Source organism: Callorhinchus milii, unplaced genomic scaffold (assembly GCF_018977255.1).
Source record: "Callorhinchus milii isolate IMCB2004 unplaced genomic scaffold, IMCB_Cmil_1.0 Scaffold1, whole genome shotgun sequence".
Lineage (NCBI taxonomy): Eukaryota > Metazoa > Chordata > Chondrichthyes > Chimaeriformes > Callorhinchidae > Callorhinchus > Callorhinchus milii.
In genome coordinates, this window is record NW_024704742.1 from 85,480,209 (window position 1) to 85,504,145 (window position 23,937).

The 23,937-nt window shown below is 41.7% G+C and overlaps 1 protein-coding gene across 2 annotated transcripts; it reads right to left on the reverse strand.

Moving 5' to 3' along the window:
* Positions 1-13,839: 13,839 nt before the first annotated feature.
* Positions 13,840-22,229, reverse strand: LOC103187209 (leucine-rich melanocyte differentiation-associated protein). 2 transcript variants are annotated; one of them, XM_007906606.2, is made up of 5 exons: positions 22,117-22,229; positions 21,731-21,855; positions 16,856-17,038; positions 15,391-15,468; positions 13,840-14,669 (listed from the first exon to the last, which is right to left on the reverse strand). In XM_007906606.2, exons 2-5 carry the CDS (start codon positions 21,844-21,846, stop codon positions 14,513-14,515), a joined length of 534 nt encoding a protein of 177 aa, XP_007904797.1. In that variant the 5' UTR covers positions 21,847-21,855; positions 22,117-22,229; the 3' UTR covers positions 13,840-14,512. The 2 variants fall into 2 exon arrangements, with proteins under 2 accessions (XP_007904797.1, XP_007904796.1); XM_007906605.2 differs by having other exon boundaries at positions 21,725-21,855.
* Between the last annotated feature and the right edge of the window lie 1,708 nt (positions 22,230-23,937).

Consider the following 23,937-nt stretch of genomic DNA (forward strand, 5'->3'; position numbering starts at 1 on the left):
TCACAATACATCCTATGGAGCTCTTTGAGCCGTTGGAACAACACTGTAACGCGCTATACCAAATGCAAGGATTATTATTGTCTTATTATTGTGGTGGACACTCAATGACCAAATTTCCATTCCGAGCTGTTTCATCCCTTCTGCTCCACCCCTCTTCCCTTCGCCCTCCACACTACCTTGCTCGGAGAATGACAGGAAGAGAGGCGGAGCGGGAGGTCTGAGGCAGCGCGGAGAAAAATGGGTGGGCCCGGGTGCCAATTGGGCACTGCCACTCTCCTCCTGTACACTGCCACCACCCTCAAGACCACAGAGCATCGAGAGCCCCACAAGTGTACGGTACTCACACACCAACATTTCCTCGTGTCTGCATTGGAATTTTTTTTCAGTCAACCGGGTGTCTGACACATAAATGCGGAGTCCCATCACCGTGCTTAACAGTATCCAAACCAAACCATTTACCATGAGTTCTGATCTCAACATCTCAATGAGACAGTATATTTGGAGTTTCAGGAGACAGAAAAGGGGAGAAAAAAAATTCTCACAATTAACATTCATTTCTCATAACTGACACCCATTGTCCATTAGTAGTATTCTTGGATCTGAATCAGAAGGTTGTGGGTTCAAACCCCACATCAGGACTTTGAACTCACAGTCTAGGGCAACACTCCAGTGCAGTGCTGGGTGTCCAATGGGTTTCCAGAAATAACGTCCTTCAGATGAGGCGTTAAACTAAGATCCGTTTTCCCAGTCACCTGAAAAGAGAAGGGAGTTTCTCTTGGTGTCCTGGTCCTGGTCAGCAGTCCTCCAGATAACTTGGTCATTCATTTTGTGGCTCTTTGTGAAATATTGCTGTGTGCAAATTAGCTGTTTATTAGCCTACAAGTACACAGTCACTACATGTCATAGCAAAAATTTGAAGCGCTTTGAGACATCTCACTGAAATGATAAGGCGCTATATCAAATGCGAAGTTTATTATTTATTATTATCAGTTGCATGCTTACCCTCTATTTGAATTTTCTGAATTCAAATTCCTTCTTAGTTTTGTCATCCGGTTCAATTTTAAAGGAGTTTATTGAGAGGATCAATAAGAGTCTAAGACCTTTTATAAGCATCTACTCTGCATGTCTACAATGTTGTGGGAGAAAATAAAGCTCTTATCTCCGGTCTTTGTTAATCTTACACTCATGTCCTCCGGTTCTTTGCTCGTAGTCCAAGTTAAATAACCAGTTAGTTTATCAATGTTTTGCATCATTCAGATAAGAACGGGTGGGAGTAAAATATTTAGGTCATTATCTTCAAAATAAATGCAAACCACAGCATTGACTTCTTGTTGTCAGCCTTCATCTCCCCGCACCCCGCCCCCCCAACCCACACACACTTTAAGAAAGTTCATGAAAGTCCAAGAATTTTTACCAAACCATTTCAAAATGGAGTCTGAGTCAAGTTCATGTGTAATGATAGGATCAGAACTCAGGGTGAATTGTTTTCAAATTGTACTTGATCACAAGATTGGTCAAATGAAGAAAGCCTTTTGGTGCATCTGAACTCATCCTTCCAGAATACCACCCTACCGTACTTCCATCACCATATCAAACTGTTTATAAAAGAGTCCAGTGTCCTGGTCTCAACCACCCTTCCTGGTAACATGTTATAAGAATAACAATGGCAACAACAATTTGCATTTATATAATACCCATCACTCAGATTTGCATTCCAGTTGTTAAATCACCCTCTAAGTAAATAAATATTTCCTGCTGTCTGTCCTAAAATTGCACTTTGCAACTCTAAACCTATGCCTACTACTGCCTTGGTGCATCTGAAAGTATTGCCCTGGGTTTACTTTTTCAATCCTATTTTTAAAAAATTACACCTTTGTAAGGTTCAGCAGATTGGTTGCCGTATTCGCCTACAAATACACCATCACTACACTTCACAGTAACATCCTATGAAGCCCTTTGAGATGTCTTGATACCATGATAAGCTATGTCAATTGCACACATTATTAATGTAGTCTTAACCTTCTCTCTACTGTTAACTCAGCTAAAAGTGGTCTTTGGATTTTGCTTGCAGCTGCCTATGTGTATTGCGATTATACTTCCTCTAACAGGCTTCTTTATAGAAGAAAAACATGTCTAACAGATGCCTAATCTGTTCAGGGATTTTTGTCAAGTTTGGCAAGAGGAAACTGTAACTTTAAATAAGGACGATTGTTTCAACTACAGTAAACTCCTGATAACTCGAGCCTGGCTTAATCTGTCACCACCACATAAGTCATAGTGCTGTCAATATCCCTGTCACATTTATTTGTGTATTTATACATATGCCCAACTTGCCATTCCTGATAACTCGACACTGAGCCCTATCTCCCTTAGAGTGACGAGTTATCAGGAATTTACCATATATCTACAAAGGTTACCTTGATTCATTGCCCTTGGAAGATGGCCAGGAAACAATCACTGTACGTGCAGACTGGAAGCCATGGGATCTGAGATTTCACAATGCGCAGACAAACATTGCAAGTTTCTTATCAACACTATTTATTTAAATTCTGCTTGTTTATGCCACAAAGCATTTTTTTATCTCAACAGTTGATGTTGCACAGTTTGTAAAGTTATTCTGAAAATTTGACAGATATGATTGAAATTGAAATTGATGCTGAAAATTTAAAAGGTAAAGGGTGAGGGGCAAAAATGCAATATTCATCACGGATAGCAACTTCTGCTGCTTCACGAAAACACTAATCAATAGAGTTACATAATAATAATAATAATAATCCTTGCATTTGATTATAATCCACACATGTCCCCATTTCTCTATGCACGTCTCCTTTTTGCATGCATCACGTTCTGTAAAATGCGTTGATGTTTTACTGTTATTTTCACCTGAGTCAGAAGATTGTGGGTTCAAGCCCCAGGTCAGGACTTGAAATCACATAGTCTAAGCTGATACTCCAATGCAGTGCTCGGGGTGTATTGCATTGTTGGAGATGCCATTTTTCAGATGAGATGTTAAATCAAGATCCCGTTTGCCTGTTCAGATGGATGTTAAAGATCCCATGGCACTATTCGAAAAGAGAAGGGAGTTTCTCCCACTGTCCTGGCCAAAAATCCCCTACATAAAATTGGTCACTCACTCCATAGCTGTTTGTGGGACATTGCGATGCATAGCTGGCTGCCGAGTTTCACCCACAAAATACATAGTCAATCCACTTTACAGTATATTCTGTGAAGCGTTTTGAGACATCTCAACGACATAAAAAGGCACGATATCAAATGCAAAGATTATAATTATTAATATAATTATTAGCTGGCTCTGTTTGTACACTTTACTCCATTCAGATTAGAGTCACAAGATCAGTTCGGATGAAGCCCTCCACCCCCACCCTCCCCCCAGACCCATCAGATCCTATCCTACCTCACCATCTCCCTCCCCCCTCCAGCATAACACCAAGATGCCACCTAAAATATGATCCACTTCTGGGAAAGCTGGAATGGAAATGGGTGTGGTGCACATCAGTTACAGGCAGGAATCATTATTTGAGATTTACTCTTGCAAGTATCGCATTTTCATCCGTATAGTTTTCACCAGAATGTCATGGAAAAGGCAACATTCAGGAATTCTAGATAAGCAGTTCTATAAAATGACAGATTGACTTGCTTTCCACTCACATCTTTCCCAGTGTAAATAATAATACTAATAAGCCTTATATTTGATCTAGCGCCTTATCACGGTATTGAGACATTTCAGGACACCTCACAGAATAAACTATAAAGTGGATTGACTTTGTACTTTGTGGGCGAAATTATACAATGTTCCTTCAAGCCAGTCTGGGTGTGTGCCTATTTCTCACTGGGTGTATGCCATTCACCCTTTGATGGTTGCTAGAAAGCCCGGATTATCATCCGATTCTGACATCCTCCTCCAGTTTTCCTGAATACTGGAAACACCAGAGCCTGTGCTCCCACAGATAAAACTGGGAACTGAACAGAGTGGGAATAGTCAGCCTATGTCCTCCAAGCCTGCAGCAACTGGATATCTGACACCACAATTGCAAGATGGTTATATGTTTTGGCACAAGGTCAAACAAAAAACTTTGAAAATGTTGCCCATTTCCGACCACATCAGGATGGTTTTGCGTTAAGCACATGATGCGTTCATCTTAAGAGAATATATGACCATCCTTATTTTTTTAGAATCTTAGTTTCTTCCCCTCTTCCTCTCTTTTCGTTTTCCCTAACTGCCTGCATTATCCCCCAGGCAAGAGGGCAGAGCAGCAAAGTTCTACCAGGCACCATCAATGGTGATTTTCAGCCAGTCACCAGGTGTGTAAAACATTAACTCTGCTACTTGATGTTCTCTTGGAGGGATTATTATCTCTAGAAAGTAATCTACCAATCAACTAACAACTGGGTTCCTACTTACTTCTAGGTAAACAGAGGCATATGGATTAAGGAAATTTACCTAACATTTCACCCCGAATGGGAATAGAACCTGGGTCCATCTATCACAACTCAGTTGGGTTCAGATTTATAGAAATCATTCTCAAGGTTTGCAATGCTGAAGGGTGCTATATAAGTGTAAGCATCATTTGCTTAACATAGGGGCGTGGTGGGAGCTGAAGAGAGTGTGGTGTGGAGGTTAGGGAGTAATGAATGAAAGTCAAAGAGTTAAGTCTTCAGGTGGATTTTGAATGTGGGGAAGGAGGGAGCGAGTTGGAAGGACTAACAAGGAATAAAAGTTACCCAATTCAGAATTACATCAAGCTGACCCACGGGAACTCCTGATTTTGGAATCAGCATTCGTAGTCTAAATGTAATGTTAGAAGTCAACATTTTAAACGTCAAGATATAAACTTTCTAGAAACTACTGTAACAACAGGAGCATTGTAATATAAAGTGTCAATAGTTATAATAAACCTGAATATTGATAATAACGATCCTGCATTTGATATAAGGCCTTATTACGTCATTGAGATATCTCAATAACTTCACATGATTCTGCATTGTAGTGTGATTGTGTGTATTTTATGGGAGAATATTAATTAGAGATATTTAACAGAGAACTATTTAGTTACGTGTGTACAGTTTTATCTCTTGATTTCTTCCGAAGGGCAGTTAACAGCTAACAGACACAACACAGAGCCAAAGACAAAACAGACTAACTGCAGACTAACATGGTATGGGTCTTGACGAATCTGATTCTCTTTTTCAATGTCACTGTAGCCTCATATAATATATCTTTGCATTACATACAGCAGTTTTCACGTCTGGGGTGGGGAGGGAGGGTGGCTCAAAGCGCTTCATAGGATTTATTGCAAAGTGTAGTGACTGTGTATTTTGTAGACAAATATCATGTGTTTCAGATACACAAAACTAGATGTGAAGCCTAAATCAACAGAGATCAAATTGTAGGGGGTTGGTTTGTCTGTTCGTCAATCCACCAGCATATGTGGCTGTGTCATCATTGTTTCCCCTTATATTGGCGTCTTGACAACAGGATGGTAGGTGTGCGTCCACAGATGTAATACCCTTACTTGTACTGCTGATTGGTGCAGTAATTGGTGCAGACTGCCCACCCTGATGGATTTCCATGGTGATAGCCTTTCATGTTGGAGAAACGTGGAGTTGAGCAATGCAAACTGACAGTGAGTCATCATCACGTTCTGAGTTTCCAACGGTCAATATTCTGAAGTCTACACAGTGTCTCCAATGGCACAAGGGATAACTTTAGATTCGATTCTGTTCAGGTAGGTTTATACAGTCAGCCAATGCAAATCCAGAACCATGGATTGAAGAGGCCAGGCAGAGTGTCTTCAAATTAGTACAGGATATACAAGATGAGCCTCCCCGAGGCTCTGGAACTCCATCCCCCAGTGCCTTCGCCTTGCTTCCTCCCTTTCCTCCTTCAAGGCCGGTCTCAAAACCTTTCTCTTTGACCGTGCCTTCAGCTCCCCTCTCGACTCTCTTCCTCCTCCTCGCTCCCTCCTTCCTCCCTCACCCTGACCATTTCCCCCTCCTCTCTCCCTCCCTTTCCTCCCCTCACCCTGACCATTTCCCCCCTGCTCGGGTCATGACCCAACTGTGCAGCGCCTTGGGACGTCCTCCTGACGTGAAAGGCGCTCTATAAATGGAATCTTGTTGTTGTTGTTGTTGAATGTACAGTATATACAGTGTGTAGCCTTTCAGGTAATTGCAGGTAAAAGACTGCAGCAGATTTAAAAAGAAATATCTTTTTCTGGAGACATTTTGAATGATTGCAATGTACCTAAAATAATCAATTCTAAAATACAAGATCTGTAATAATGTGGTGTTAATTGCGGCTTCTGGTTTGTGACTAAAATTAGGGGATTTAGTGACAAACAAAAGCAAAAAAAACACTATAAAGAACACACCTTAAATATCGATCAACTTGCATAGGGGATAGCAGACTGGCTGGGTGGGACACATTAGGTTTTTGGCAGACACTGCCCTGTATAAGTGCCATTCAAGGGCTGAGACTTAATGTAAGGACGCATGGCTGTCCCAGACTATAAGCAAGTAATCTTACCAACTCAGACTGCGATGTCTGGGCTTAGATTGGCTGAATGTGAATGTGATACCATCAGATGAGCACAACATCCCACAACCTCCTCCTCTTCCCCTCCGAACAAACATTGTGGTGATTTTGCACCAGCCGGGCTGGACTACAGTCAAGGCAATGACTCTTTATTCGTATGGTCAGAACTTCATAGCAATCAACAAATTCCCTTCAGCTCTCCTACTCTCTGGGGGCCTGGGAATCTGTGGGCTACTTGTGTTCCTGAAACTCAGCTGTAAGCATAAGTGTAGCCATGGCCAGACAGTGAATGTCTTTTTCTAAAGGGTGACCCTCTCATTAAGAAGTATCTGTACCTTAGTAACCCATACAGACCATGCTGAATTGGCTATCTCAGCCAGAACAGGGCATTACAATTACCCTAGGAGCCCGCCGGGTTAAAGAAGGGAAAATCACATTCCAAACTAGGTCAATGTAAACCCGCACACCCAAGCCATGCAGTATTCTTCGTATAATAATAATAATAATAATCCTTGGATTTGATATAGCGTCTTGTCACATTTTCGAGACATCTCAAAACGCTACACAGAATATACTGTAAAGCGAATTGACTATATTTTGTGGGCGAAACCGGCAGCCAATTGCGCACAGCAGTGTCCCACAGACAGTCGTGGATTGAGTGACCAAATTATTATTAATATTATTTTTTTGAAGGGATTATTACCCCCAGAAAAGCGATCGACTTTCTGCTAGTTAAATATAGGCGTGTGGAGTAAGGAAACTTGCCCATTATTTCACCCTGCCCGGGAATCAAACCCAGGTCCTTTCACTTGCAAGGCAAGTGCTTTAACCACTAAGCTACAGGACTCCACAGGACTGAACTAATCTAGCTCATGAACTATTCTATTCTGCACATTACAATTTCTCCACAATAGGAATTCCAAGAAAGGCCTGAAATTCTGATTTTAATTAAATTAACATTTAGCAATTTTACAGGCCGGGCTTGAAGTGTCCAGGACACTCACTAAAGTAATTTTTTAGCCTGAGAGTGAAGTTGTTAGTTAGTTATTAGCCTTTTGTTGACCCTTAATCTATTTTAAGCTGTATTCAGGTAGCTTTTCCAGTTTCCTTCTACTCACTGAACTCACTGAAGAGGAAGGTAAGGGGTGACCTGATAGAGATCTTTAAAATAATAAAGGGTTTTTATAAGGTAGACATAGGGAAAATGTTTCCACTTGTGGGGGGACCAAAACCAGGGCCATCAATATGAAATAGGCACAACTAGATCAAATAGGGAAGTTAGAAGAAATTTCTTCACGCAGCTTCACACCAGCATCTTGGGACGTCCTCCCAATGTCAAAGGCGCTATACAAATGTAATCTTATTGTCGTTGTTGTTGTACTAGTGGGAATGTGGAACATGCTACCAGAAGGATTTGTTGAGGCAAATAGCATAGATGTATTTAAGGGGAAGCTAGATAGGTACATAAGGGAGAAAGGAATAAAAGGTTATGCTTGAAGGTTTAGTTGAGGGAGAGCAGGAGGAGGCTCATGTGGAGCATAAACACTGGCATTGACCAGTTGAGCCGAATGGCCCATTTCTGTGCTGTATATTCTAATGTAAGTTGACAACAATTATCTGTGAAGACTTTTGAGACATTTTGACACCTGAAAATAAACTAAATGCTCATATTTGGTATAGCATCTTTTACATCGGGAGTATGTCTTAAAGTGCTTTGCAGAATATACAGTAAAGTGTAGTGACTGTGTGTTTTGTAGGCTAATTAGTCATTACTTTATAGTAGTTTAGAGGGTGACTCACATAAAGGGTAATAATAATAATAGTATCTTTGCATTTGATATAGCGCCTTATCACGTTGTTGAGACGTCCCAAAGCCCTTCACAGAATACACTACAAAGTGAATTGACCGCGTATTTCGTGAGTGAAACGTGGTAGCCAATTGTGCACAGTAGTGTGCCACAAACATTCGTGGATTGAGTGACCATTTTTTAAAAGTGATTATTACCCCCAGAAAAGTGATCCGCCAATCAACTAACAACCGGGTTCCTACTTACTGCTAGGTATATATATGACTGTCCTTACTTTGTAGGCTATATATCATTAACTTCTCCAGACTTGGATTCTTTTTCAGAAGGTCTGCCCTGCTTGAAGACCAGCCAACTCCTGTGCAGAAATACGTTGACCTATGTCTTCAAACATTACAGTTTATTATCAGTAATGTCAAAAGAGTTAACAAAACAAAGTCTGCTGATTAATTCTATTTGCATTTGTCTACAAAATATCCTTTACTGCACAAGTTATATGCTGCAATTTTTTACGCAGGAGTGAATGCAGTGTTGCCAATTGCCTCTCAGTGAAAGTCACCAGATGAACCTTGAAAAGTCAAAAGATGCTGCAGAAAATCTAGAGGTCGCTAAACTCCAGTGAAACCTATGTTATCAGAGTGTGGCCAAATGGATGATTGTTTCCTATTTGTCATTAATAGAAATTGTGGTTGAATTAAAGTATTGTGGGTTTCATATGATTTTTAAAGAATATGAATATTAAATATTCACATTCTATTAAGTATGTGTTTAACAGATATAATAAAATATAATAAAAAATCCTGGTTTTGCAAGTTTGCAAAATAAATTCATTGTATATTACTGTGAAAAGCATAACTTTTTGGGAACGTATGTACCCAAAAGTATATACCCATGTCAGTGCTGGACATCTGCCTTCAGCGCTGTGGTAAGACTTTTATAAATCATTCAGTAATTACAGTGGGTCTTTCTGTCGTGCTCCGCCACTGTCAAGTGCTCTGGGATGCAACCCTGAGGGGCGCTTTATAATTGCAAATTGTTGTTGTTGTTGGGCAGCCTTCCTCTGAGCCTTGTTTCCCTAAAACGGATCATGGAGCTGGGATGCATATCTGGATAAAAAATAAACAAGCTTTGGCCATTGAATGTTCCTTGAGACTCAGTCACTGAGAGGCATCTCTCACAGACAGACCCTTGCTCTGGGATTCACAGTGAAGTTGTGGGGCCAGTTGATGGACAGAGATATGGCCCAATGGGAGAGCAGAATTGTTTGATGGATGAGTGAATGATCCAATGGAAGTGCAGGATTGATTGATGGACAGATGGATGGACAAATGGGAGCTTGGGGTAGGTTGGTGGAAGGCGGATGATACAATGGGGGAGGGCAGGTTGATGGATTGCAAAAAGTCACCAGGATGTCACCAGATTTCATTAAAAGTCATAATTTGTTATTGTCAAAGCAAAGCTTATAAAACCTCCTACAGAACCACTAGATCTATAGATCGTGGAGTCCTGTGGCTCAGTGGTTAGAGCACTCGCTTTGCAAGTGAGAGACCTGAGTTCAATTCCAGGCAGAGAGCGAAACCTTGGGCAAGTTTCCTTACTCCACACAGAGCCTAATAATAATCCCTCCAAAAAAACAAAAATAATAATAAATTGGTCATTTTCAATCCACGACTGTTTGTGGGACATTGCTGTGTGCAATTAGCTGCCGCGTTCGCCCATAAATATACAGTCAATTCACTTTACAGTATATTCTGTGAAGCGTTTTGGGACGTCCTCCCGACGTGAAAAGCGCTATATCAAATGCAAGGATTATTTATTATAGCGCAATACCATTACATAGCTAACATTGGCAGAGTACCACAAGAGCACTGGGTCTATAATGTGGTACTTACTGCCACCTAATGATCAAATGGGGAATGAATTTAATTTCCTTTCCTTGCTCTCCAAGGTACGGCTGTTTATAATAATCTGTGTATATGATATAGCGCCTTTTAACGTGGTCTACACGTTTCAAAGCATTTTTAAGATATACTGTAAAGTGATGTGGATGTGCGTATTTTGTGGATGAATGCTGCAGCCAGCTTACACACAACAGTGTTTCACAAACAGCCATGAAATGAGTGACAAATTTTATTGGGGGAATTGTTGGCCAGGACACCGAGATAAATTCCTTTCTCTTTTTAAATTGTATCATGGAACCTTTAACAACCACCTGAACAGGCAGGTGGGACCTCAATTTAACATTTCTTCCACAGGATGCAACTCTTGACAATGCAGCACACCGCCAACACTGCTTTGGAGTGACTGCATAGACTAGATGGGTTCCAAATCCTGACATGGGGCTTGAACCCACGACATACTCAGAGGCGAAGGTGCTACCAATTGAGCCAGGCTACCACCCATATTTGATGACAGACAACTTAGCTTATCTCATAGCAAGGCATGGAGGAGCATACCAGTCACAGGGAAAGGGGATTCTTCCCAATTGGCTCCAGTTCAGAGCTCCGAGACGATACTCCACATTAAGGACACTATAAATGCAAGTTGTTGTTGTTGTTAAGGCTGGAAGCCAAAGTCCTAATGGGTAGTGTGTTTCTAGCTCACAAGCATTGGGATTCGGAGCTTGACAGACAGTGTACTCAATGGCAAGCTATGTGGTTTTAGCTGGTAAACCCCAGTAGCATTTCAAAGCACTCACTGTGGTCTCCAAACCTTGGCCCACGCCAATCTGTGCAAATAACTTCTGGGATGAGGAGAGCAAGATGCATTCCTCTGGGGAAAGAGTGCAAAATCCCATTCCAGATAAATGGCAATTTCCATGCATTCTAAAGATTGGTGATGGGTTTCTGCATGTGTCAGATACCTTCCCTTGTGAGGTAGGTGTTTGGCTTTTCTCTACTTATGGTAGGAGGAAAGACTCAGATGAATATATTTGTGACTTTAAACTCAGGATGGTAAAGAGAACAGCATTTTCCACTCACTGGCATTCCACTCATTTGACTGTTGTCCTCAAGTGCTGTTAGCAGTCATAGCCTGATATCAGCCAAGTAACCAGAATAGATGCTCACAATTCTGAATTATAATGGAAATTATTCAACATTTTTTTGGTGGTGGGGGGAGGGGTGAATAAATAGCTTTTCAAACCTGATTGCTGCATCAAAATCCTTTGCACCGTTTCTCTAAGGAGCGCAAAATTCCTAAAAATTAGCTGTATGTTCCATTTCAACAAAGAAGTTGACCCCAATTATTGTAACCAGAATCATTTATAGTTCACCGGCTCCCATGTGATCAGGTTTTGAGCCAAAAGGAAGTGTCGTTCTTCAAGGGGTGATGGTTTCATGAAAATGTGTTTGGTAGAAGGATATTTTCGACCGGGGAGAGTGGGTAGTCAGAAAAGTTTTCGGTCACTGTTGTTCCTTATAATAATAATAACAATAATAGTTATCATCATCATTCTTGCATTTGATATAACGCCTTATCTGCACCTTCTTAAAATTAAAAAAAATGTTCTAACAGCTAAGACAAAGTAAAATTTCATTCCTCAGATCCTTAAACAATAGTCTTGAATGCAGTGGGAAGGAAATTCAGGTCAATAATTTGCTCTTTCAGGTGAAGTAAGTAACATTTTGAGGACAGCTTGTTCCTCCAGCAAGTTCTGCAGCAGCACTGCCATTCCAGTGATTTGAGTTCTGAGATAAAAGATGCATGAAGGAGAAAATTACTTGCCTTCGTAGCTGACATCCCAAGGTCCTAAACCTGATAATAATAATCCTTGAATTTGTGCAATCGGCTGCCGTATTTCGCCCACAAAATATACAGTCAATTCACTTGAAGTGCTTTGAGACGTCTTGAAGATGTGATAAGGGGCTATATCAAATGCAAGGATCATTATTATTATTATTACCGCCAGAGGTAACAATCTGCAACCAACAGTAAATATTCAGGCAACAGTAATGTTGCCAGATATTGACTGACCGACTGATCATCGATCACTGATCTATTGATTGATCGATCAGTATTTTTATTACAATTGTATAATTTTCTCTATAAATTTTGCACAGCTCATTTGGTGCACAGGGCTAAGTCAGCCTTGGTCATATAATATATGATGACCACAGAGAGATGGGAATCAATATATCAATGCTAACAGATTAAGACACATTTCAATTAGATATAGCCAAATGTAATAATACCATGAATTGCTTTTATAATAGATTTAATTTATAAAAGCAACTTTCACCTAAGTCAGTAGCAAAATGATTCAAAAGCTTTCTTCTTCACTATGTTATATTTTGTTAAAAATCAAAGCCCATCTCTTTTAAACTATGCATCACATGTTAAATATTAGATGATACCAAGTGGGGACCAACTACTCATATGACTGAACTAGTTATACTTTAAATTAGTTGCGCTTCCATGGTAGCTCAGACAATGAGACATACTTGACTCTGCACCAGCAATGTGATATCCAGCAAACGTTTTCAAGTTACAGTACTTAGAAACGCCTTTATTATAGATGTGTAACTGTACCAAGTCTGATATAGATCAGTACAGATAGTATTGGATGGGACCAAAGCCCAATTCAACCAAAGCCATTCAAGACAATTGTAGGGACCCAATTTGTTGCTGGTTGAGATCAGCTAACTGAGAAAAGACCAAGAATCATAAAATAACGAGAGGTTTGGATGAAGAAAACCCTTTGGTCTATTTTATCTCACCCTACTATATTCTCATTACACCATCAAATTATTTCTTAAAGTGAATGTAGTGTGCTGGTCCACCACTCTCATGGTATCCCATTCCAGCTGTTATTTATCCTCTGTGTCAACACTTACTTGGAAACACTGACATAGAGACACTCACATAGAACCACTCACATGGAGACACTCACATAGACACAGTCACATAGACAGTAACATAGACACTCACATCAAGACTTGACTATGCAAACTCACTGCTTGTTGGCCTCCCCAACTCCTCCCTCCACAGGCTGCAGATCTGCAGCCCATGTCCTCTCCTGCACTAGCTTCCGTGACCCTATCACCCCCATCCTCACCCAACTCTGTTGGATTCCCATCACACAGAGAATACAGTTCAAGATCCCGGTCCTCACCTTCAAAGCTCTCCACGGTCTTGCTCCCCCCATCTCTCCGACCACCTAAACTCTACCATCCTGCTCGCTCCCTCCGCTCAGCGGGCTCTGGCCTGCTTTATGTCCCCTACCTTGCTTGTCCCACTATTGGTGGGCAGGCCTTCTGCCTCTCTGCACCCATCCTCTGGAACTCCATCCTGTAGTCCCTCCATCTCGCTCTCTCCCTCGCCACCTTCAAGACCCACCAAAAGACCCTCCTCTTCAACAGTGATTTTGTTCTCCCTGCTTCCTCCGCTGTCCTCCACACTCACCCACCCCGACCCATAGGTTGGGTCCATAACTCTGTCTGTCCAGTGCCTTGGGACGTACGTCCTCCTGATGTGAAAGGCGCTACACAAATGTAATTTTGTTGTTGTTATTTCCTGGTGTCTATCCTGCAATTGCCTTTGACCACCCTGAACCTGTGACTTTTGTTTTGTTGCCGCCTGTCTGAAAATATTGCTCTGGGTTTACTTACGCAATCCCATTTAGCATTTTATACGTATCTCCATTGAGAGCCTATTGTTTTTGATAGCTCATCCTGCTAACCCCGGGGATATCCTGTTACACTTCTGTGCACTCCTGTCTAAGGCTGAGCAGCCACCTTGTGTCTCTGAGACCTGAATTACTCTCAATACCCCAGAGCATTGTATAGCTGGCTGCTTTACACTGCTTGAACATGGTAAGTGATGAGTTAGTTAACACTCCTAGTTTTTTTAGCTTCCTCTTTCTATCCTGTCCACGTGTCTCTTATTTTTGCTTCCTATATTCAGCAAACGTTGGATTTTTCTGAGATCAGCGTTTTGGGATTTCACACTGCTTCATATAACGACTTTGATACTTACATTTATTTAAATATCTGAAACATACTCGTCAATGGAACTAACTGCATAAAGACACACAACGATTTTAACAAGTATTCTTCATTTGATACCATGCTGACTGTAGCTAGTTATGTTATGTCTGACCTGTGAAATATGGTCAATGCCATCAGAACAAGATTACACTATGAATTTTATATCAAACTTGAGAAATTTTTAACTTATGTCCTTTGCCTCTTGATCTGATTTTTGAGTGTTTTGGTGGATAGACTCTTTGTGCTTCCATTCTCTCCTCAAGCACCACTTCTGTGTCATCCAACACTTTCAGCCTTGGTATTTGACTGATCACATAGTGCCTGTAAAAGGGTGGAATAACAACATTCAAATTCACACTTGTTCTCTCCTCTCCGACACTTAGGGCAATTCACTCAGGATTCCTCACACTCACACTCCCTCCTCTCACACTCAGGACCACTCACCCTCACATTCCTGCCTTTCACACTGAGGACTGCTCACACTCCCTTTCTCTCCTCTCACACTCAGAACTGCTCACTCTCTCTCCTCTCACACTCAGGACTGCTCACACTCACAATCTCTCCTCTCACACTCAGGACAGCTCACATTCACTCTCCTCTCACACTCAGAGCTGCTCACACTCAGGACTGCTCACACTCACTCTCTCTCCTCTCACACTCAGAGCTGCTCACACTCAGGACAGTTCACACTCACTCTCTCTCCTCACACACTCAGAGCTGCTCACACTCAGGACTGCTCACACTTACTCTCTCCCCTCTCATACTCATAACTGCTCACACTCTCCTCACACTCAGAGCTGCTCACACTCACTCTCCTCTCACACTCAGAGCTGCTCACATTCTCTCTCTCTCCTCTCACTTAGGACTGCTCACACTCACTCTCTCCTCTCCTGCTCAGGACTGCTCACCCTCTCTCTCTCTCCTCTCACACTCAGGACTGCTCACACTCACAGTATTTCCTGTTAATTTGCATTAATTACAGCTTCAACCCATTACTCAGTCATGCAAATGCCAATAAATTCATCAATACTTTAGCACTTACCTATAATCAATGTATTCTGGTAAACTCCCTCCGTTAAAATAACTTGGTGCAGCCTCGTTGTTCATCATACTTAGAATCCTACAGGCAAGTTTAATATATGAAGCGTCAATAAATATCTACTGACAGGGCTGTAAGCCTCATCACCCCTCAATTTACTGCAAGAACCAAGGAGTGGAAATAAAACCAAATTGAATGGAATATTCAAGGCACTGTGAAAGGAACTTCTCTGAGCCATGCTATGGTTTCTAGCGCTTCCTCGGGTGAAATAATACATTGAAACTTATCTAGATCTCCTCTACTTTTTAACTATCCTATGGTTGTCTCATATATTGGGATGTTTGCAATGATCCTTTGAAATAAATTGGATGTCACCAATATAGAGGATAAGCCAGCACTCCAGTGTTGTCTACCATCTCAGCTGACAGGTGGCAGCTTGGTTCAATTGGTAACATTCTTGCCTCTGAGTCAGAAGATTGTGAGTTCAAGCCCTTAATTGGGACTTAAAACTCGCATAGTCTAGGTTTAGGCTGACACACCAATGCTTTGGTGTGTTGCAATGTTAATTGCTGTCTTGACAAGGTGAAACATTAAACCAAGGTCCCGTTTACCTGTTCAGGTGGATGTTAAAGATCCCATGGTGCTATTTGAAAAGAGAAGGAAATTTCTCTAGTGTCCTGGCCAACAATCCCCAGATAAAATTGGTCATTAACTTTATAGCTGTTTGTACGATATTGCTATGTGAAAATTAATACTCCTTGCATTTGTTATAGTGCCTTCCATGTCATGAGGACATCCCAAAATGCTTCACAGGATTTATTATGAAGTGGAGAGACTGTATATTTGTAGGCTAACACAGCAGTTGAATTAAGCACAACAATATCCCACAAATAGCCATGAAACAAATTACCAATATTATTTGGGGGGGAACAATTATTGGTAAGGACACTGGAAGAAATTTGCTTCTCTTTTTGAATTATGCCAAGGGATTTTTAACGTCCACTTGAAAAGGCAGACAAGACCTCAAATTAACATTTCATCTGAAGGACAGCACCTCTGACAAATATTGTAAATAGTTTATTGTTTTATTAATGCATTTTTACACTAACTTGCCCTTAGTTATTTCTTTGTAATTCTTGAATAGACACATTTCTTTGAAGTTCTTTTGAGTCTCCCAGAAATAGAATATACTAGTTTACCTACAAAATACACAGTAAACCCATGAAGTGCTTTAAAAGTCTCCCTGATGAAAAAGGTGCTATATTGAATGCAAGGATTATTGGGAAAATCATGTATTTTTTATAATAAAGAAGGTATAAAGAAGTCGTTCTAAACATGTGCGAAACTTAGACATTTTAGTGCTTTTCACAGAGCCATCATACCCTCAATAAAGAAACATAAAATCTTGCAGAAGTTTAAGGAGGACAATTATTGCTCGTTTTCCCATTAAGTTCCCAAATTATCTCACCTGATTTGTGGGAAGTTTCTAGCTATTTCTGCAATGAATATAGCCAGGTTGGTAATTCTGTTTTTGTTTATCCATAAGGTGGTGACATTCGGCATGTAGGGAAACTTCACGTGAGAGGAGAAATTGTTTCCATCCAAAATCAACGTGGTTAGTTTCCAGAGATCCCCCAGTTGTGAGAGGTTTCTGCAGTGTTGGAATTGAGAAAGACACAAGTGTAGTATCCGTGGACAGATTTAGCAAAACGAATGATACAATTGACCAGGATAATGTGGACAATACTGACTGAAGGCTTGCAATTCTAAAATGGCTTAAATATCAATGGTGATGGGTATTATAATCCTTGCATTTTGGGAATAATAATAATTCTTGCATTTGGTATAATAGCTTATCACGTCATCAAGACGTCTCAAAGCACTTCACAGGATAGACAGCAATGTCCCACAAACAGCCATAAAGAATGAACAATCTTTTATTGGGGGGATTGTTGCCTCGGAAACCAGGAGAAACTCCTTCTCTTTTCGAGCAGTGTCGTGGGATCTTTAATATGCAGCTGAACAGGCAGACAGGATCTCAACACCTCTGACAATTCAACACACACCTGACTCTGCACTGGAGGGTCATCTTAGATTACCAGCAGGTCAGCTCCTTGGGATGTCCTCCCGACGTGAAAGGACTATATAAATGTAATTTTGCTGTTGTTAAATATAGGCCTGAGAATTTGTCAATATCTGCTCCCTATCCTTACTCTAATGTAAAACATGAAACATTCATTATCACATTTGGTTAGCAGACCAATACTATTTATATTAAAACATCTGATAAACACAGGGCAGATTAATAAAGAAAATAATCAACTCTAGATGTTGTGGATGATAATAATATTAATAATATACTGTAAAGTGAATTGACTGTATAATTGTGGGCAAAACGCGGCAGCCAATTCCATACAACATTGTCCCATGAACAGTCGTCGATTGAAGTGACCAATTTATTATTTGTTTTCTTGAGGCATTATTATCATATGCTATTATGATTTGGGTGGACCATACATGCATAATTCACTTGATTTTGTAATCTGCAAATGTAACTTGTACCATCCATGAAAAATGAAATGCACCTCTAATAGGTAAATGTTTGGATGATTTCCCCACCCCATTCCCTCTTTTTTTGGACTTATCAAGGCAGTAGATATCAGTGCTGGGAAGTGGAACCCTTTGGCAAGAGCCGAGGTTTAGGAACCCTAGATTGTGCTTTGGAATACTGCTGGAGTCTAACCAGATTAAAAAATTCATTATTTGCAATCGAGAGCACTATTTGGCAAGATTCCCGCCACTTGTCCAGCTAGAATCATCCTACTTGTTAATTTCTTTGGTTTGCAGGGTAAACAGTAGCCGAGTGTGAAGCATCCCCTCCCTCCAATAATTGATTCTGTTCAAATATTTTTTACATGGGATGCTTACATGGAGTCCCTCATTGTAGTGCAAGTGAGAGGACCCAGATTTGATTCCTGGACTTATTCCACACACCTCTGTTTACCCACAGTAAGTAGGAACCCGGTTGTTAGACAATTGGCGGGGATAATAATCCCTCCAAAAATAAATATGATCACTCAATCCACGAATGTTTGTGGGACACTGCTATGAGCAATTGGCTGCGGCGTTTCTCCCACAAAATACAGTCAACATATTCTGTGAAGTGCTTTGAGACGTCTCAAAGACGTGATAAGGCGTGATATCAAATGCAAGGATTATTAGTATTATTATTATTACAGCTCCCAGAGTGACTAATTTTTTTTAGTATAGGAGGCTGTCGCAGAATCATAGAATATTACAACAGAAGGAGGTCATTCAGTCATGTTGCTAATAGTTTCTTTACAGTTAACTTTCAAATCTTTGTAGATCACTGTGTGTTTGTACAGATAAACAGGAGATTTGTGAATTATCTTGTATGCTAGTTACTCAGCTTTACTCACTCAGTGCAGCAAATTTGCTGATGGGGCTTTGAGCTTTTCTACTGAGTGTGCTACATTTAGACTTGGCAATAAGCTTGGAAATAACTTAATTTTTAACTTATAAATAAAATTATACTATAAATGTCAAATCAAATCATACAAATATAATCGAACTGTAGTTATGCATAAGCAGAAAATGTGTTCAATTTATCAGACTCAAAGTGAATTCCATTTGGCATTTTCTCCAGGAAATCAGGAGATCTGGACTTCTGTACGTGGAGTCTCAAATGAGAATCCTCATCCTTTTTTAGCCGGCCGGGTGACTGACACGTGCGGAAGCCCGTGTTTGAGAGAATCCAAACCAAGCTGAGAATTCCATGCATCCCACCTACACATGGAAATCCCAGAGATAGATTGTTTTAATGGAATGCACACTCTCTCCTTAGTGGATTCATCCTACTTAGCTAATTCCTGAAAGTATTAGGCGCAGGATGGCAATAGCCATAGGGAAAAGGTAGGCTTGAACAATTATGCCTTGGGAAATGATTATTTTGCATTGCTGGGAGCCAGAGTGTGGGGTGGGAGAGGCCGGAGGCTGTTGGTATGGAGAGAAGGAGAACAGGGTTCAAATGTGGAGATGGCTCATTCTCCTCTTTGATAACCTTTCGAGTTCAGAGAATATCTAAGGCAGAGTGATGACAACAATAGGGTGCCTATGGGTGGCCTAAATGGCCTTTTCTTGATCTATGCTTTTTTTATGACAGAGCACTTAGATGTTAGTCTTGCCTTTTGTTCAATGTGGGTTGCAATGCAGACAGCATTAGTGGCACCGAGGCAAAACATACCCTGGTTTGATTAGTAGCAATCTCACTTCTTAGTTGAGTTCAAGCCCCACAACATTGGGTCATTGAACTCATGGTCTACACCAGGGTGGTCCTACCTTTTGGCTGCTGAGGGCCGGATGCCCTATTTGAAAAACATCCGTGGGGCTGGATAAACAATATTTTTGTGTTTCCCTTCCAGATACATCACATAACATTTATGGGTTATGGAGGGAGAAGGTCAGCCAGATGAAATTGGGGTGGTGGGGTTGAACCACCCTGGTCTAGACTAACAATCCAGTGCAGTGCTGGGGTTTGCTTTGCATTGTCGGTGATGCCATTAGATGAGACGTCAAATCGAGGTCCTGTCTACCTGTTCAGGTGGATGTTACAGACTGGATGACAATACTCAAAAAGAGAAGAGAGTTTCTCCCAGCATTCTGGCTAACAATCCCCGGAGAAAAAAAATTGATCATTGACTTCATGACTGTTTGTGGGACATTGTGACTGTGGGATATTGTAATGTGAGGGGTAATTGTTACCCCTCTCCTTACCTCCCAGCTCCACCTCCTTGACCCTCTACTCACTGACATCGTAAATGCCATTCTGTCCATCTGCGACCAGGGCTCCCTCTGCCTCCTTGTCCTCCTTGACCTCTCTACTGCTTTCGACACCGTCGACCACTCTATCCTCATCCACTGCCTCTCCTCTCACCTCAACTTCCATGGCGCTGTCCTTGATTGGTTCAGATCATACTCTCACACCACTTGCACTTCACCGCCTCAAACGGTTTCTCCTCTAGCCCCTGGACCGTTTAATGTGGCATTCCTCAGGGCTCTGTCCTTAGTCCCCTCCTCTTCAACATCTATATGCTCCCTCTTGGTGACATCATCCACAGTCATGGGGTCAACTTCCACATGTATGCGGATGACACCCAACTCTACCTCTCTACCTCCACCCTTGACTCCAGGATCACTGCTGTCCTGACAGAATGTCTGTCAGACATCAAGTCCTGGATGAGAGCCAACTTTCTTCAGTTGAACGTCAACAAGACCGAGGCTCTCCTGATTGGCTCCCGTCAGTGCCTCTTCACCTCAGGCACTGACAGCATTGCCATCCATGGTTGCACACTGCACCTTGCTAAGCCAGTCCAGAACCTTGGGGTCTTGTTTGACCCTCAACTATCCTTTCTACCCCACATCTGCACCATGACCCGCTCTGCCTTCCCCAACCTCCGCAACAACGCCTGGCTCTACCACTGTTTCACAACACAGGCTGTCGAAACCCTCATCCATGCCTTCATTACATTGAGGCTCGACTATGCAAACTCATTGCTTGTCGGCCTCCCCAACGTCTCCCTACACAGGCTGCAGATCATCCAGAACTCTGCAGCCCGTGTCCTCTCCCGCACCAGGCTCTGCGACCTTACCCATCCTCACCCAACTACACTGGCTTCCCATCATATAGAAGATACAGTTCAAGATCCTGGTCCTCACCTTCAAAGCCCTCCATGGTCTTCCTCCCCCCACAACCTCTCCGATCTCCTACCATTCTGTTTGCTCCCTCTGCTCAGCGGGCTCTGGCCTCCTTCACGTCCCCTGCCTTGCTCGCCCCACTGGTGGGTGGGCGGGTCTTCTGCCACTCTGCCCCAACCCTCTGGAACTCCATCTGCCTCGCCCCCTCCCTTGCCACCTTCAAGATCCACCTCAAGACCCTCCTCTTCGACCATGCTTTAAATCTCCCTGCTTCCCCCCTGCCCTCCACCCGCGCCCACCCCCAGCTCGGGTCCGTAACTCTGTCTGTCCAGCGCCTTCTGACGTCCTCCCGACGTGAAAGGCGCTTTACAAATTTAATTTTGTTGTTGTTATGGTTGTTCTTCTTTACAGTAAATCCCATGAAGCACATTGAGATGTTTCAACAATGTGTTAAGGTGTTATATTAAATGCAAGGATTATTCTTGTTATTTTTTAGCATTACAAATGAAATAGTATCTGTACAGTATATCCTGTGAAGAGCTTTGAGATGTCTCAAAAATGTAATAAGGTGCTGTATCAAATGCATGGATTAATATTGTTATTATTATAGTAAAAAGGATACTCGTACAGACAGTTGTAGCTGAGATCAAGCTCTTCAAGGCTGCCTGCGTGTTGATATATTTTGATAAAAGGCACTTCTTTTAGGTTTTGATAAGCAAAGGACAGTCTTCGGATTTGCATCATGATAAATACCTGAAACAAGGATACCTGGTGTCACAATAATGTTTATTAAAACCTTTAATCTGTTCTTACAATCAAATCTACTCATTCCTCCCCTTCCCCTGTATAGAACCCGAAAAGGATCTTTTACGTCAATTGAAAAAAGTGCAACAAAAAACTATTTGAAAGAAACTGCTAACATTCGAAACTGTTCACAAGCTAACATCTCAAGCAATGCTATTTAATGTACATTTATAATCAATTAAGGAAAGAAAAACTTAGATGGAGAAATACCTCGTATTGCAGCTGCTGAAACTATTTTAGATGTTCAGACATGGAAAGCCAGGGAAAACAGAGCCACTTTTGTAACTTGTTTAAGCCGGCTTACAGCTCCTTGTAAGAAAAACATCACAAGATTTGGATGTTCCAGTCAGGCAGAAGCTGTCATAAGACTGGCACCACAACATATTATTCAGTCGTTCTGCTTTATAGTTCTTTTTTTAAAAAAAAGCTACAATCTTGTGATGGACAAGCCGAAGTCTGCATTTCAACCTTTATATGTTTTGCATTTAATATTTGATTTGTTATATTCGTTGCAAATGCTAAATTATTCAAAACATTGCTCTTTGCGAAACAGATTTATTGTGGTCTCTGAAGTTGGAGTCTTCTTATTCCAGCCTTTCTGTATCTTCATTGTGTGTGAAACCCAATGACTATGTCTTTTGAGTCTCTCTTATCTCCCATTATCACACAGACTCACACTTGTTTCCCCTACAATTTCCCCCTCTTTCGGTCTGTCTGGTTCATTCCTACACAGGCCTTTGTCCCAATGATAGTTTGTGTGGTGGTGGTGGTGAGGGAATAATTGAATGTTCTTCACTTGTTTAACTGGTTGTAAAATATTCCTGTTTGCAATTTGGTTGCTGAGTTCGCCTGCAAATATAGTCACTTCATAGCACTTTATGAAGCACTTTGATTTGGCCTTCTGACATGAATCTATATCATATGCAAAGATTATTGTTACCATTGTAGCACTTTAGCTGTTGTCTCTTTGGGTTTTGCTTTTGCAGCATATTTTCTTTGATTTGTCCTTTTAATGGGAGAACTTTTATATGGCATTTCCTGTAAATAGAGAAGTCCTTTTTGATTATTTATTCTTACAGGAAGAGTCAACTTCCCCCAGTGTTTTCTGAGCATAAAGTTTGAGAGTGCCCCGTATGAGCTCATGGTCTAGAACAGGGAGGTCTAACCTTTTGGCTGCCGAGGGCCAGATTCCCTACGAGAAAGGTCCGCAGGCCGCATAGGCAATATTTTGTGTTCCACTTGCAGGAACATAACATTGACACAGCACCTTTTTCATGTTGGAAGAACATCTCAAAGTGCTTGATGTTTCCGGCTGGGCACCAGAGCTGGGGAGGTGGGATGCGGACAGCAAAAGATGACCGAATGCGTGTTTCAAAGAGTTAGGTCTTGACGTGCCTTGAAAGAGGGAAGGGAGGGAGGGAGTCGGAGGGACTCCAGGAACTCTAAACAGCGGGGGCAATATGATGATGGTGGGATGGGGGACGTGAAGCAAACCCGTGTTTTTTCTGCAAAGGGAATGGCTGGGTCGGGAGATCCAGAGGTAGGGTGGGAAGGGGGGTGTGGAATGAAGGACCGAGAAATTTCTCACTGGGGGAAAGAGGGAGCTTTCTATGAGGAAACCGCACGGCACGTCAATCCGTGTCTGTCCTCAGTCTTCCCCACGGTGACCAAGAGAGGCTCCGATCATCTGTCCTGACAGTGAACCTTGAAACACTGCCCTCACTTCACTTCTCTCTCTCTCTGCTCTCTCACTCTTTTTATTTCTCTCTCTCACCCTCTTATGCTTGCTCTCTCTCAATCACTCCATCTCTCTGTCTTTCTCTCAATCATTCTCTGTCTACCCTCTCTCTCTCTCTCCCTCTCTTATACACTCTTTCTCTCAATTACTCTCTCTCACTCCCCCTCTCACACCCTCTCTCTCCTCTCACACTTTCTTGTCCCTCTCACACTCTCGTCCCTCTCAATCACTCTCAAACACCTCTCACACTCTCATGCACTCTCTCTCCCCACTCAAACACTCTCTCTCAATCT

What these genes read in the sequence shown, in the direction of transcription:
- LOC103187209 (XM_007906605.2), bottom strand. Translation starts at nt 21,846, where the DNA reads ATGATGCAAATCCGAAGACTGTCCTTTGCTTATCAAAACCTAAAAGAA. An exon ending in AGAAACTTCCCACAAATCAG is followed by an intron (nt 15,469 to 16,855) that starts GTGAGATAATTT and finishes ACTTGCCTGTAG; the next exon opens with GATTCTAAGTATGATGAACA. An exon ending in CCAGAATACATTGATTATAG is followed by an intron (nt 14,670 to 15,390) that starts GTAAGTGCTAAA and finishes ACCCTTTTACAG; the next exon opens with GCACTATGTGATCAGTCAAA.